General features: G+C 39.7%; 1 protein-coding gene and 1 non-coding gene across 2 annotated transcripts; both read left to right on the top strand.

Moving 5' to 3' along the window:
* The first annotated feature begins 4,364 nt into the window (after positions 1–4,364).
* Positions 4,365–11,988, top strand: LOC137612733 (proenkephalin-A-like). Its single transcript, XM_068341412.1, has 3 exons — positions 4,365–4,486; positions 5,283–5,429; positions 11,214–11,988. Exons 2-3 carry the CDS (start codon positions 5,286–5,288, stop codon positions 11,787–11,789), a joined length of 720 nt encoding a protein of 239 aa, XP_068197513.1. The 5' UTR covers positions 4,365–4,486; positions 5,283–5,285; the 3' UTR covers positions 11,790–11,988.
* On the top strand, positions 8,947–9,018 carry trnag-ucc (transfer RNA glycine (anticodon UCC)). The gene has a single exon. It is a non-coding gene; the product is annotated as a tRNA-Gly (tRNA).
* Positions 11,989–13,645: the final 1,657 nt, after the last annotated feature.

Below are 13,645 nucleotides of genomic sequence, written 5' to 3'. Positions count from 1 at the left end.
GTGTGTGTGTGTGTGTGTGTGTGTGTGTGTGTGTGTGTGTGTGTGTGTGTGTATGTGTGTGTGTGTCTGAGCATGAAAAAACCCCTACACCATTGCAGAGTACTTATTATCCTGCACAATCTCTAATTACAGTTAATGGTACACCACATGTGAAAGCACTACTGCCACCTGCTGCAGTGGATGTGCAATTACACTTTAAATGGTACGTCAATTTAAAAGCATACAGTAGTTTCTCGGTGCACGTTCCTCTGTATCACAAGCACCCCCCTCCAACCCCCCCCCCCTTCGAGGATAGCCCCGCTATTTGAGAATCACGGCATTAATGTCACAGCTAGACTAATCATTGTGCTGTGATAATGCTAAATATTGCATTAGTTATTTGTGTGTTGTACACATAGTGATGTGGCTATTGTGGTTAATTGCTGGCATCTCTTTCTTTCACACACACACACACACACACACACACACACACACACACACACACACACACACACACACACACACACACACACGTCCATCTGCCCATTCAAACTGGTATAAGTAACACAGTGAGGCTCTGCATCCTCGTCCTGTGTTCAAACCTTTTGGTCTACTCTCTGATGTGACGTAATCCTCTTGTAAGATGTCTGAACTATACCTCACACATCAGTATACACACACATGTACAAACAAATGTGCTTTTCTTGTAAATATACTATTTTGATTGTTAGGCAGTTGTAGACATTACAGATTTTGCTGTATGCAGTATATTAATTGATGATTAGTATTGCCACTTTCATTTATTTTATTTTTTTTAACTTTATTGTTTCACTGCTAATTGGGATTGATAGCATTTGGTTATTTATTTATTTCCTTTCCAGGGTGGTGCCCTGTTTTATCGTTACATTTTGTACATTTTGGAATAATAGTAAATTACTCAATTAAACTAAAATCAAGCTATTAAAATTAACTACTCTGATTGCATCTAAAGTTACACTACATTAGTCTAAACGAGTGGCGCTTTGCAGAAGTATTAAATTTGATAACTTTAATTTCTTTAATTACTTATGATAAATGGTCATAATCTTATAATCAATTGTCTATGATAAACAATACAGATTTAAGCAATAACAGATGAAGATTCTTTTTAATACTTTTCATTTCATTCTTGAACTTGTCATTTTGAATAGCTTTGATCTCAACAACCTGCATTAAAATAATTTGATTAAAGGTGTTTCTTTGTGGGCAGCATGGTGGTTCAGTGGGTAGAAGGTTCTGGGTTTGAGTCCTTGCTGTGTGGAGTTTGTATCTTCACTCCGTGTCTGTGTGAGTTCTCTCTGGGTTCTTCCTCCCACCTTCAAAAACATGCAGCTGAAATGAAACAGCCTGTTCTCAGTAGAACTCATTTGAGGCTACACATTTCAAATACAGTGTAGTTGGACTTCTGACAGCTGTGTGAAATTAATTAGTTGTAAAGACAGAACACATTCATTAAACTCAAATTAATCTGTAGAATTAGGAAATGTAGATCGAAATGAGTTGAGTCTAATGAAACAATTTTTAGTTCCATTATTTCCTTAAATAGAACATTAATGATCACATCGCCAACAATATTACTATACAATATTAGATTATTTGACTGTCAAAGAAGGTGGTGATATGATCAAATGGTAATTCCACAAATTTACTTTCAGAAAACATACATCAAGCCCTGATCATATTTTACAGAGTTTATGTCATGGTGTGTTTCCTGATCCTGTCTGTCTTCAAGAAACGTCTTTAAGAAACTTTCTTAACGTCCATCCAGTGGATTGATTTAAAAAACCTTAGACAACCATGACCTGGATAACTGAGAAGCTACTCAAATACCATGCAAATGTGTGCGCAGAGTACATCCGAATTGAGACTGAATTCTTTGCACACCTATTTCTAAAGTAGGTAAACTGGTACGGGTCCAGTGTGGGCAGGAGGCAGCTCTTCAGATGTGTTAAGACCAGTCACTAAAAGCACTTCAGAATGATGTGTGTGAGTGCTACAGAGGCCATTCAGGCACACTGGGCTGGAGTGTTTTGGCACTGGAACAATGGATGTGGATTTGAAGCATGCTGACACAAATGCTTCGTCAAGGGACAGGTTGAGAATGTGTGCATGTGGCAACCGGCCAGCTCGATAGCATTGTTCGGTACTCTGCTGTTTAGCCATGTTTCCATGAAGGAGGAATGGAGGAATGACCGGTCTAATATGGAGAGGTTGATGAAAGATGCAATTCGGTTGTGTCTTATCAGCTGCCTGCTCGAGATGTGCTCTGCCTTCTAGACACAAATCCAAAACATCTGCTGCAGGGAAACAGGGATGAAGAACAGAAAACCACCACAAAACTGTCTCCTCACACTCCTCCAGTTCCATCCCTGTCTCCTGATTGGAGCGGCGTGCTTCCGTAGGTGTGCGCCAATCCCAGGTACTCAACCAGAGCAGAAGCCCTCAAATACCCATCAGATGTTCATCACAGTTCGCCTCATTTGCTCCTGTGAGACGCTGTTCTGTGATCATTTTTGTGACCATATTGCGGAAGAGTGGGCCAAGTTAGTCACCAGCCACTCACAAGCAGGTGCTTGACTGCATTAGTCATGAGGAATTAGGGCGCTGCTCACAATTTTCGCAGCACTGTAAAATTGGAGGACTTCATAGGTTGTGTTTTTATTTTACTTTTAACATGTAGATGGATTTGACAAATGAACTTCTCTCTGTGTAGCAATATTAAAATAATCTGGTTAATAAATAATTTTATTTCAAACCCTAACTCCTTCTTTTTATGTTATAATTTTCGTTCATCCAGCTGGGTTGTAACAAGGTAGAAAATACATGGCTTTACCACAGGGTTACTGGTCATGGGGTAATTAAAGCTTGATAGGTCTCTGTCTATACAACCATGATTACTTGAATGCTTGGATAAGCAGGCTGCTGTCCTAAAGCATTCTGTCAAGGGGGTGTCCTTTCACTCCAGTCTTTTCACATGTGCTCAGAACACCTCTGCAGAATTGGGGTTCAAATGACTTGCTGGGTTGTGGAGTGTTGTCTGATCTGAAATCCAGTGCTTTAATGTTTACTGACCACAGAAAGCCATATTGTTTTTACTGTCACTATTTTCTGTTTGTACCTCATTAGAGATGGGGAGGGGTTATTCATGCGTACCATAATTCCACTCAGTCAGTAGCCTGTGACAGCTGTAAGGCTTATAAAAAAGCATGTGGGTGTTTTTAATTCGTCAGTAACATTATGTGAATGGAAATAAAAAGGACTTTGAAATGGAAATGTTTTTATTCTATTAAATACAACTGTAGTTGATGTCTATGAACTATGAATGTGTCCAATGTGAAAACCCACAGTAAGATGGAATCACAAACAATCAAATGAAATTTGAGCCCAGAATAACTGTCATTCAAAAGTCAGAGGAAGCGATCCAATGTGAATTAAAAGGCTTATGATTAACACATGTATACACAATGTATACATGTGCTAATCATAAGCCTTCTGTGTCATAAGAATCAATATCAATCAATCAATTTCAAAAGGGGGAAACAGTAGCTCGATCCACTAAGTCTCGGGCTGGGGACTGGAGGTCGTCGACCCGAGACCCGAGTGGACCATAGCATCTAAACTGGCAGTGGGTGGTGTCAGTTCACCTCCTGAGCACTGCCGAGGTACCCTTGAGCAAGGCACTGCCCCCCCTACCCCCTTCATACTGCCCACCAGGTCGCACCCAGAAGCAGCTGCCCATCACTCCACCTCCCACTGTGTCTAAATTGCATGCTTACAGGCCCGTGGTGTGTGTACGTGTGTGTGTTTATTTCAGTGACTTCTACACACACACAAGCGGACACACACACACGCACGCAGTATGTATATTTAAAATATAATAAGAGTAAAGATATTTTCCTCATGGGCACAATAAAGTGTATTTCTTCTCCTTAAATCAATTATTAATGTACCTCAAGTAATAAATTCTATCACATCTATTAGTACAAGAACAAGTCGGTTACATGCAAATACAACAAGCACACATTGTGTGTGCGTGTGCGTGTGTGTGTGTGTGTGTGTGTGTGTGCGCGCGCGTAGGGGTGGGGGGTGTCACGTAGGGGTGGGGGGTGTACTGTCACGTCGCATCATCCGTTGATTAACTCTCCCACCCCTCCCCATCATCTTCGGTGACGTCACCCACTCCAGCTACTTAAACGATGCGCTCCGGCTCGGGTCCAGGACCGTCGGACACTTGGAGCGGACTCCAGACGGCTCAGCGCCTGTGTCACTGCTTTTCACATCTTTTTTTCCCCCCCCTCCCAATCACGGGACACCGGAAAGAAGCCAGGGCCTTCAGGGACCACCTGCCCACGGAGTGACACACAAACTCACTTCAGACAGTTTCCATCAGAGGCTTCACTCCCTCCGAGGGGACGCGCAAAAACCGGAAAGCATAAATTCGCCAAAGTGTCGATAAAATAACTCCGAGGTAAGACAATCGCTTCTCGTTTGCAGCCGAAACAGCCTTTGCTTCTGGTCACACTTGTGCTGCCGATCACCATCACTTACTAGTACTAGTTAATCACTAGTTAGTCACTAAAGTCACACCAGACTTCACAGCATGACGTTCAGTTTAACCAAGAGGCGCATCATACGGAGTGCATTTCCTCCAGTAAAGAACTCAGTCCTATTCACCCTCATTACACGAACAACCAAGAGTCATTAAAATAAGAAAGATATATATTAAAATATGAAAGGCGAAATATGTTTGAATTTATAGTTATTCCAAATAAGTGTGACCTGCTTCATCCATTTCTTGAAATCAGACTTAATCACAAAAACATTTAATTGTGTCTAGATGCATTCATACCTGTGTGTATGCATAAGTGTGTGTGTGTGTGTGTGTGTGTGTGTGTGTGTGTGTGTGTGTGTGTGTGTGTGTGTGTGTGTGTGTGTGTGTGTGTGTGTGTGTGTGTGTGTGTGTGTGTGTGTGTGTGTGTGTAGTTGTTTGATTGTTTTTGGTTTGGAAAAATATAGAGATATAGCTGTACTTTACAAAATCTATTATCATACTCATGTTAATGGTTAAACCAGTAGGCTGCAGCATCAACATTTTTATTGTTTTAGGTCAATATTATTAGGAAACATTATTTGTTCTTTGTTCTGGTGATTCTTGTCTAACATTTTATAGTTTAATTGTTTATTTTTTCCATGTTCTACTTCATTTATGTGAATTGTTTGATGTAAACTTTAATGCCACCTGTCTTTATCCTGATGTTTCCTAGTCCATGGCTGCTCCCACACACAGCGTCTGCCTGTGGATGCTGGTTCTGGGCGTGTGTGTGTCGCTGGTGGTCGGATCTGACTGCAGGAAGGAGTGTGCGCTCTGTGTGTACCGTCTCCTGGGACAGCAGTCGGGCTTCCCTTCCATGGTAATGTCACGACTTCTGAATACAGTCACACATAAATGACTGATTGATCAAACGGACTATAGAGAGAATGATTGCAGAGTGGAAAAAGAAACGTGCGCGCCCGCGCACTCACACACACACACACACACACACACACACACACACACACACACACACACACACACACACACACACAGTGTGCTGTCAGGTTCTGATGTACATATAATGATGGAATCTCTGCCTCTCATCCTTAAATTAATCTTCGTCAGGTGAACATAATGGAGCCTAACTCTTCCCCGTCCCAAAGGCCTGATTCTAAGTCAGTCGTGTCTCAGATCCAGGAGCATCAATAAACCCACACTCTAGATCAATCATATCGTTTGATCTGATAGGCTGACCTCTCGTGCATCATGCGACAGCTAGCTCATTAGAAGACATCTGAAAGATGCACATTTTTAAGGAACCAATTGTATTTGACTGAGTGTTTAGTACAGTATTAAGCGTCTAGGTGTTTGTATAAATTACAATATAAAAAACCATTTTAGGAAAAGCCCCAAACTGAGATTCATTTAGTCATTTAATTTAATTCAGACGTAATTGAGACGAGGCTGGAGGTGATTCATCCTGGTAAGACTCTGTTTTCTGTCTTTGTCTTCCATTCCTCTCTTCTCCCCATCCCTCCAATCCTTTTCACTTTTGTTCCTTCAACAATTCTTATTTCCCATCTCACTCTTTTCTGAGGGGTTTACAGACCTCTCTTCTCTTTTTCTGTTCTCTGTTCGTCCTCGTCATTTCTTCATCTGTCATTTGGTCATTTGAATCCATCCTGAATCTTCCTTCAGCCTGTTGATGAAATCACAGTTAATCCATTACTGCTATGGCATTTCTTCTTAATTTAGTTCTCCTTTCCTCTGATCAATTTTCTTTTTCCTTCTTTCTCTTTTCTAATCTTGAAATTTTGTTATTTTCATGTCTTTTTCCTTCCTGATGCCTGCAGCTTTGTTTTTAAGCCCATAATTGTATTTTTTTAGAAGTACATTTCAGTCTGTTCCTTAATTGAAGTAATGCGTCGAGCATCCAGAATGCTCATTTATATTCTGTTTCACAGGCTGAGTGCTTCATAACTACAATATCGTTGAGTCTGAGTTGTATAACGGAAAGCACTATATGTCTCATTCAGCTGGTGTTGAAATAAAATGCCTGTTTTTGTCCATTATATTTTACAAACTTGTTCAACTTTTACTTTATTTACATGGAAATACTATATTATATAATATAATACCATTTAAGGGGATCAATATAGTATTCTGATTGTGATTATTTGACCCTTACACCAGAGGCTGACAAGAATGCATTATTAATATTTTTGTTGCACTTTCATAGCATTTCAATCACTAAAAGCAACATTAGTGTGAATATGTTTAAAAATCATTCCATTCACCTGCTTGTTTATACCAGGGATCATTAACATTCCATTAACATTCTCAAAAGCTCTCCGTAACATAATTTTCCAGTGAGCTGCATCTAATTTTTCTAAACAATTATTTCTTTAACTTTCCTTAAAAAAACATTTAAAATGAGAATATGATTACCTCCCCCCCAACACTTGTTCCCGCAGTGAATGGGAACAAGTGTTTTTTGCTGCTGTGAAACATTCCTGCATGTCCCTCATTTGTGACTGTGGCGACGGAAAACCAACAGATTATTGAGACATTTCAGGAAATGCTAAGTACCCACCGTACAATACACTGGTGAACAGCATGTAGTGTCAGCTTCCCCAATAAACAGACAAACTAAAAGATACCAGATGCTCTCAGTGGCAGCATGGCGATGGCAAGATTGAATTCAAATATTGAAAAAATAGTGAGAAAGGTTTTGTAAAATGTAACATTATAATTTTACTAAAATGCTGTAGATTTGGTGATAAGCATTATTTTTAAATCTGAAAGTTGACTTTTGTATGTTGCATAATTGATCATTTTATACTTAAGTAGTGCAATGTAGAGCATGTTTGTAATTGTTAGTGGATTGTAAAAATAGAACATTGTGATTTGTACAAGTGATCGTTTAAAAATGTAAGCACTTGCAAATATTTGTAGAAATAAACTTGTTAAATCATTATTGATAATTATTGCGAGAAATCATCAACATGATCAGTGACTTCACAGAGATGAATATCATGAATAAGTAATAACATATTAAAGCAAAACTGGCAACCCTTCACATTAATCGATACCCAAGAAGCAGCTCTCAGTTTCAAAAGCGTTGGTCACCCTGATGTACATCATTGCCTTTTGTAAACTGTCGGTTCTAGCCACTAGAGGGTACTGCAGACATCCAAGTCCCCTATGGTGCCAATATGTCCTGAATTCAATTTCCCCGGTCATTAATTCTGTTTTTACAAGCCAGCGGCACTGAAAGCTCAGCAAGAATCCCGGCCCCATGTCATGAAACAGGAATTTATGACGTCTCTAATAAGTGAAATCCAATGACACACATATGGGTTTTGATGCAGGTTACAGTAGCAGTGCCTCCCCCAGGGCCCTGCAGATGCCTTGAGTCTGATCATACTTCCAGTAGGTTTATTGGACTCATCTTGTTAAAGGATAACTGGGATAAATGGGTATTGGAGGGGGGTCACACAGCTTATAAAGGCGGTCGTCCATTAGGTGAGTAGGGTACTGTGCAGGAGCAGAAGGTTTAAAGGCAGGAAGTGTACTTTTTATCAGTTGTTCCAGAGTTAAGTGCCTGGTGTCACACTGAACATTGGCTGCTGGCTGCTCCCAAACCATCTGGTGACTGTTGCAATGTCTCTCTTGCGGGCTGCTTCTCTCTCTAATGCAAGACAGTTACCGTAATCACGCTTTATTGTGACACGTTAATGAACAGAGTGGGAACATGAAACAACACTGATGGATGGAATGAGCCACATAGAAAACATGATTGTAACTCGGAAGCACTCAGAGAGCTCATAACTCCACCAACGCCATTGTCTTTACAACTGAAGTCATTAGGAAATAGTTTCCAGACAAGGCATAGCAACATTATTAAACACCTATACATTCACAGCACTCAAAACAAACTGACAATATAAGTGTAACACAAAAAAATTGTGTAATATGAATTAAACTTGTACTTGATATTGTTTAACTTCATTAAAGGGTTCCTTTCAATGAAAGAAAGAGATGCTTTTCAAAGTTGCCAAGCTGGATATACTAATCACACTTATTTTACCATCCAATTTGCAGAGACAAATACAATTCAAAAATAATGGAATGCTTTAAATGAAATCCATTCAGATTCTTTCATAATGTAAGGGGATCCAGGATTGGTTGTGATATTTGAATACTGATTATTCAGGCTGCTGCTCATAATAGAGCGATAGTGCCAGAGTAAAGTAGAGTGTGGATGAAGATGAATTACTGTTGAAACTAAAACTTCACAATTAATTGTCTGGCAAGATATTCTTATTAATCAGATTGTTTCATCAGTTTCATTTAAAGACTTTCCTAGTTCTGTCTCCTCAAGTTTCTGTGTGGCGTTGGTGGTATAGTGGTTAGCATAGCTGCCTTCCAAGCAGTTGACCCGGGTTCGATACCCGGCCAACGCATCTGTTTTTGGGCTGCGCCTGCAGTCGGTGGCCACAGGTGACTCCGCTACGATAGTTTGCGACGACATAAATTACAATACAGTATTTTGGGGCGACAGTAACTCAGTCCACTAGGTCCTGGACTGGGGACCAGAAGTTGCTGGCTTGAGCTCCCCTTCTTTCTCTCTGTCACTCAGTTTTTGAAAAGGTCAATGTCAAAGAAATAGTTGTAAATTTCAGAGACCATGATGACTTTGTTAATCATCATATGACTTGATGGATTAATGGATTAATGTAGACACAATGATTGTCTCGTCTACAAGATTGTCTTGTCTACAGCCGCTCATCCACCTTGTGAGTCAGGGGTCTGCTGGGGCCTCTCCCAGGTGGGGTACACCCTGGACAAGAGTCTCATCAAAGACAAACAAACACTAATGCTCACTCACAACTACGGACAATTTTTGGAGTGAACAATTCTTCTAAACTGCATGTTTTTGGAGGTGGGAGAAAGTGGGAGAACCTGGAGAGAACCCAGACCCAGAGAACATACAAACTCCACACAGAACGGACTCGAGCCCAGAACGTTTTGCTCTGAGGCAACAGCACATACGACACCATTGTACCACCCTGATAGATTAATCCATTATAAAATGATGCATTGTTGCAGCCATATTTTGTTGGATGGATGGGTGGATGGGTGGATAATGGATTGATGGATGGGTGGATGGATGGGTGATGGTTGGATGAATGACTACTTCGGTTCATTGATGGCTGATGGACACTTAAAAGCTTGCTCTAGTTGACCAATCAGTGAGTGGTACAGCGGTCTGCTGTACCCACGTTTTAACATCGGATCGGTTTGATTGACAGAACAACAGAGGGATTGTGGCGCCTCAGACAAGTAGCCTACTTACATTTATGTATTTGTTGATACAGATAACCAACCTGAGTACATTAGAATAACATTGCAGTTTACTTTCAGAACGCACTTTATTTTCACAATTAATACTTTTGAATTTGTATACAGTCATACCTTGATCCTTTCATGTTTTCATCTAGTACACTTAAAAAAAAAATCTACCCTGTTACCCAAAAAAAATTGCTGGCTCTGTTTGACCACTCAGTGAGGTGTCAGTGGTCTGTTGTACTTCTGCCTTTTACTATTAGATCAGTAAGACATAGAACAGGGTGGGGGGGAAAGCCTCGAAGTGGTTCTATGTATTTTTACCTCTTACATAACCAACAATGAATCATCATTGCGTCAGTGTAGAATTTGCCTGCTGTTATTATGTTATTTTAGGGATACATAGATAGCAGGTTTTGTCAGAGAGGATCTAAATTACATTTAAGTATTTGATTGTGTCATCATGAGTACATTAGAATAGCTTTGTAGTTTACTTTCAAATATGGCTGCTACCATATCAAATTACAGATAACACAGGAGTGAACCATTCAGTAGATTTCAATGCCGTACAACATAGAGCTGTCATTCATGGAGCAGTAATGAAATCAGTTAACAGGCAATAGCTTTAGAAGGTTTTTCTGAGCATCACCACAAATTTCCATGTTTTTCATGCAGTGGTGTCAGAGATTTCTTCAAATTCTCAGAATTCTGTAATGAAATTATGGCTAGACGATTAAATCCCCACATTCTTTGTAATTTTACATTGAGAAAGAAAATATTTTGCCATATTTTTCTCTGCATTCTTTCACCAGGTGGGGAACACATTCTCATCTGTACTTTAAAAGGACTCTGGATGTTTATACCCAATAACTTTTTCAAAATGTTGCCAGGAAACTTCAATAATGTTGAGCTGTTCCATTAAGTGTTTCCTTTTAGCATGAAACAACATTTCCAATCTTGTTGCCACTGTCACAGGTTTTTTGACATGTTGCTGACGTTAAATTCAGATTGGGCATGTAACTTTAAAAAAAATAAGTAAAAATTCTCATTTTCAATATTTGAGTCAGCTGGGATAGACTCCAGCAACAAACAAAAGTGGAGCAAGCTGATAAGATGATTGAATGAATGAATAAATAAATGAATTTTCAAATTGTGATACTTAATTTTGCTTTTTTTGTTTGTCTACATTTCACATACTCTCCCAAGATTTCTGGAAATCGTGCTGTAAAACAACTACGACTCAGGAAATAAATCTATGGATTAGATTAATTATGAAAAGGTCTAAGTCGGTAATGCCTGTGTCCTTTTTCAGACATGCTCCCTTGAGTGTGAGGGTGGCTTAGACAGCCAGAAGCTCCGACTGTGCCAGGATGTCCTTTTGGAAGAAGAAACGCTGAATGCTGAACCTGAACAGGAACAGGAAGCAATGAACACCATGACATCAGAAAAAGATACAGAACATGAAGTGGCCAAGAAGTACGGTGGCTTCATGAAGCGCTACGGTGGTTTCATGTCTCGCCGCTCCTCCTCCTCTCCAGAGGGGGCTTTGGATGATCCAGGAAATCCAGATGAGGAAGAAACTGTTGGCTTGGAGATCCTAAAGATTCTCAACGCAGTGACCAACCACGGCAGTGAGGTTGATGGTCAGGGTGGTGAGGCAGTAAAGAGGTATGGGGGCTTCATGCGTCGGGCTGAAGAAGGAGTGGTGCAGGGTGACTTACTGGAGGCAGTGTTAGGACGTGGCCTTAAGAAGCGCTACGGAGGCTTTATGAGGCGTGTGGGCAGGCCTGAGTGGTTGGTGGACAGTAACAAGAATGGAGGAGTGTTGAAACGAGCTTGGGAGACTGGCAGGGAGTTACAGAAGCGGTACGGGGGCTTCATGGACTAGGATGCCACAGTTGTAACCCTTCACGCCCCCCCCCCCCCATCGTCTCTCCAACTTCTCTTTTCAACCAGTCATCTTGTAGTGTTGAGTTTTGATGTCTACCTGCTCTGCCAATGACATTGCATCATGTGGCTTGTAAAACGTGCAGCTGCTACTTCATTGGTTCAAGTGATCCCGTTCTGAGAAAAAAAAACCAATGTATTGTTCAGACGTACACAAATCATTTTTAAAATGTGTTTGGTTTTCATGTTGTTTATTAAAAGAATCTGTTGATCAACTTGTGCTGGTGAGTCGGATTTTTTTTTCAGTGTTTTTGTGTGTGGATTCAACTGTATTTCTCAGAGATGCCAGTATTAGCTGTGATTACACCTGTACTGTATGTAAACAGTTCTCACACTGCATGAGTCTAACAGTCTCTCGGGTAAGGTCCATTTTTGTATAGATTGTACAGGTTCACTCAAAATTTACTAGGTCTGATGATAAAATAAATATTTTATGGAACACAAAATGGGTATACTGACCAGAAAAAAAGATTTGTTTACAATGACATGTACTGTATATTTATTCAAACAATCCAGTTGACTTTCTTGGATGAACAAATCGTGAAAGTAAAGGAAAAATAAAATGGTCATTGCGATTGTGAAGGCCATTTGCAATAAGGCTATTCACGAGATGGATCGTTGGGTTATTTGCGGTCTGAAAACCACACCGTCTTGCCATCTAACCCATACAGCACTAAATGAACGGAGTAGTCAAAGTCACTGCAGACGCAAAGGGGTGTCTCTACTACCACATCATAGATAATCAGGTAAGTACATACAGGTAAGATACTGCTCATGGTATTGAAGGTAAGCATGACATTTCATAATTTACTGTCCAATTTCTAACTCAAAGCTGCATTTCTTCAATGTGATGATATAAACTATCCATACATAAGTTTAACAAAACCCAAATATGGCTCCAACAGGTGGTGACATCACCTACTGATATTTAACTGTTTTATACATAGTAGAAAGATTGTAATGAATCAGCCCCATAAATTCTTGGAAGAAAAGTGACAGTAAGTAAGAAAAGTAAGTTATTTAAACACATTACCCAATGAAGAACAAAGCTACAATACAGAAAAGATATTTGATTAGTAGACAGTGATATTATCACTTTTACACTGAACTATAGCCACCAAACGAATAATAATGATTCTGATTGCAATGCTTCATCCTAACATCGAGCAAAAAGCTCTAAATTGGTTTCATGTGTGACACACAAACAATGCTATTTTACTTTGACACTGCAATCACATCCATCTCTGCAAAGTCTGAGCACCAATCAGCGATTGATTGGCTTTCACAGTTCAAAATTGTTCTCATTTCATGTACATTTTTTTGATTAAGCCCTCTGTGAATATTACACATGTTCATTATTTTTGAATTGTTATTCTTATGTTGCTAACCTCTGCCAATTTTCACCGAAAACTCAGACCTTCTACTGGTGATGCTATGTCCTTTGCTTCTAATTTCACATTTAATGATTTTTTTTGTGATGGCAAATATCTATAGTTTGTTGAACAAAATTGAATACAATAAAATCTCAAGTACACACTGGTAATCCTGATGTCTTAGATATCTATAAATCATGGCTTAAGAAGTGTTAAAAATCTTGACATCCTTATACTAAGTTATGTCTTTCACCAGGATTAAGCCATGAAAGGTGAGGGACTGGTTTAGCTTGCAAGCTTACATTTGCGATGTTCTGTACTTTTGTCTAAAGCTATCCTGAAACAATTTGAATGGTTAGTTTTAAAACTAAAATTATCAAAAGATAATGTCTTTCTGTTGTCACTTGTTGTAGATCACACTCCC

The sequence above is a fragment of the Antennarius striatus genome, chromosome 18 (assembly GCF_040054535.1).
Source record: "Antennarius striatus isolate MH-2024 chromosome 18, ASM4005453v1, whole genome shotgun sequence".
Classification (NCBI taxonomy): Eukaryota; Metazoa; Chordata; class Actinopteri; order Lophiiformes; family Antennariidae; genus Antennarius; species Antennarius striatus.
The sequence above is the reverse complement of the archived record's forward strand: the minus strand, read 5'-3'. Positions and strand labels throughout refer to the sequence as shown.

What these genes read in the sequence shown, in the direction of transcription:
- LOC137612733 (XM_068341412.1), top strand. Translation starts at nt 5,286, where the DNA reads ATGGCTGCTCCCACACACAGCGTCTGCCTGTGGATGCTGGTTCTGGGC. An exon ending in AGTCGGGCTTCCCTTCCATG is followed by an intron (nt 5,430 to 11,213) that starts GTAATGTCACGA and finishes GTCCTTTTTCAG; the next exon opens with ACATGCTCCCTTGAGTGTGA.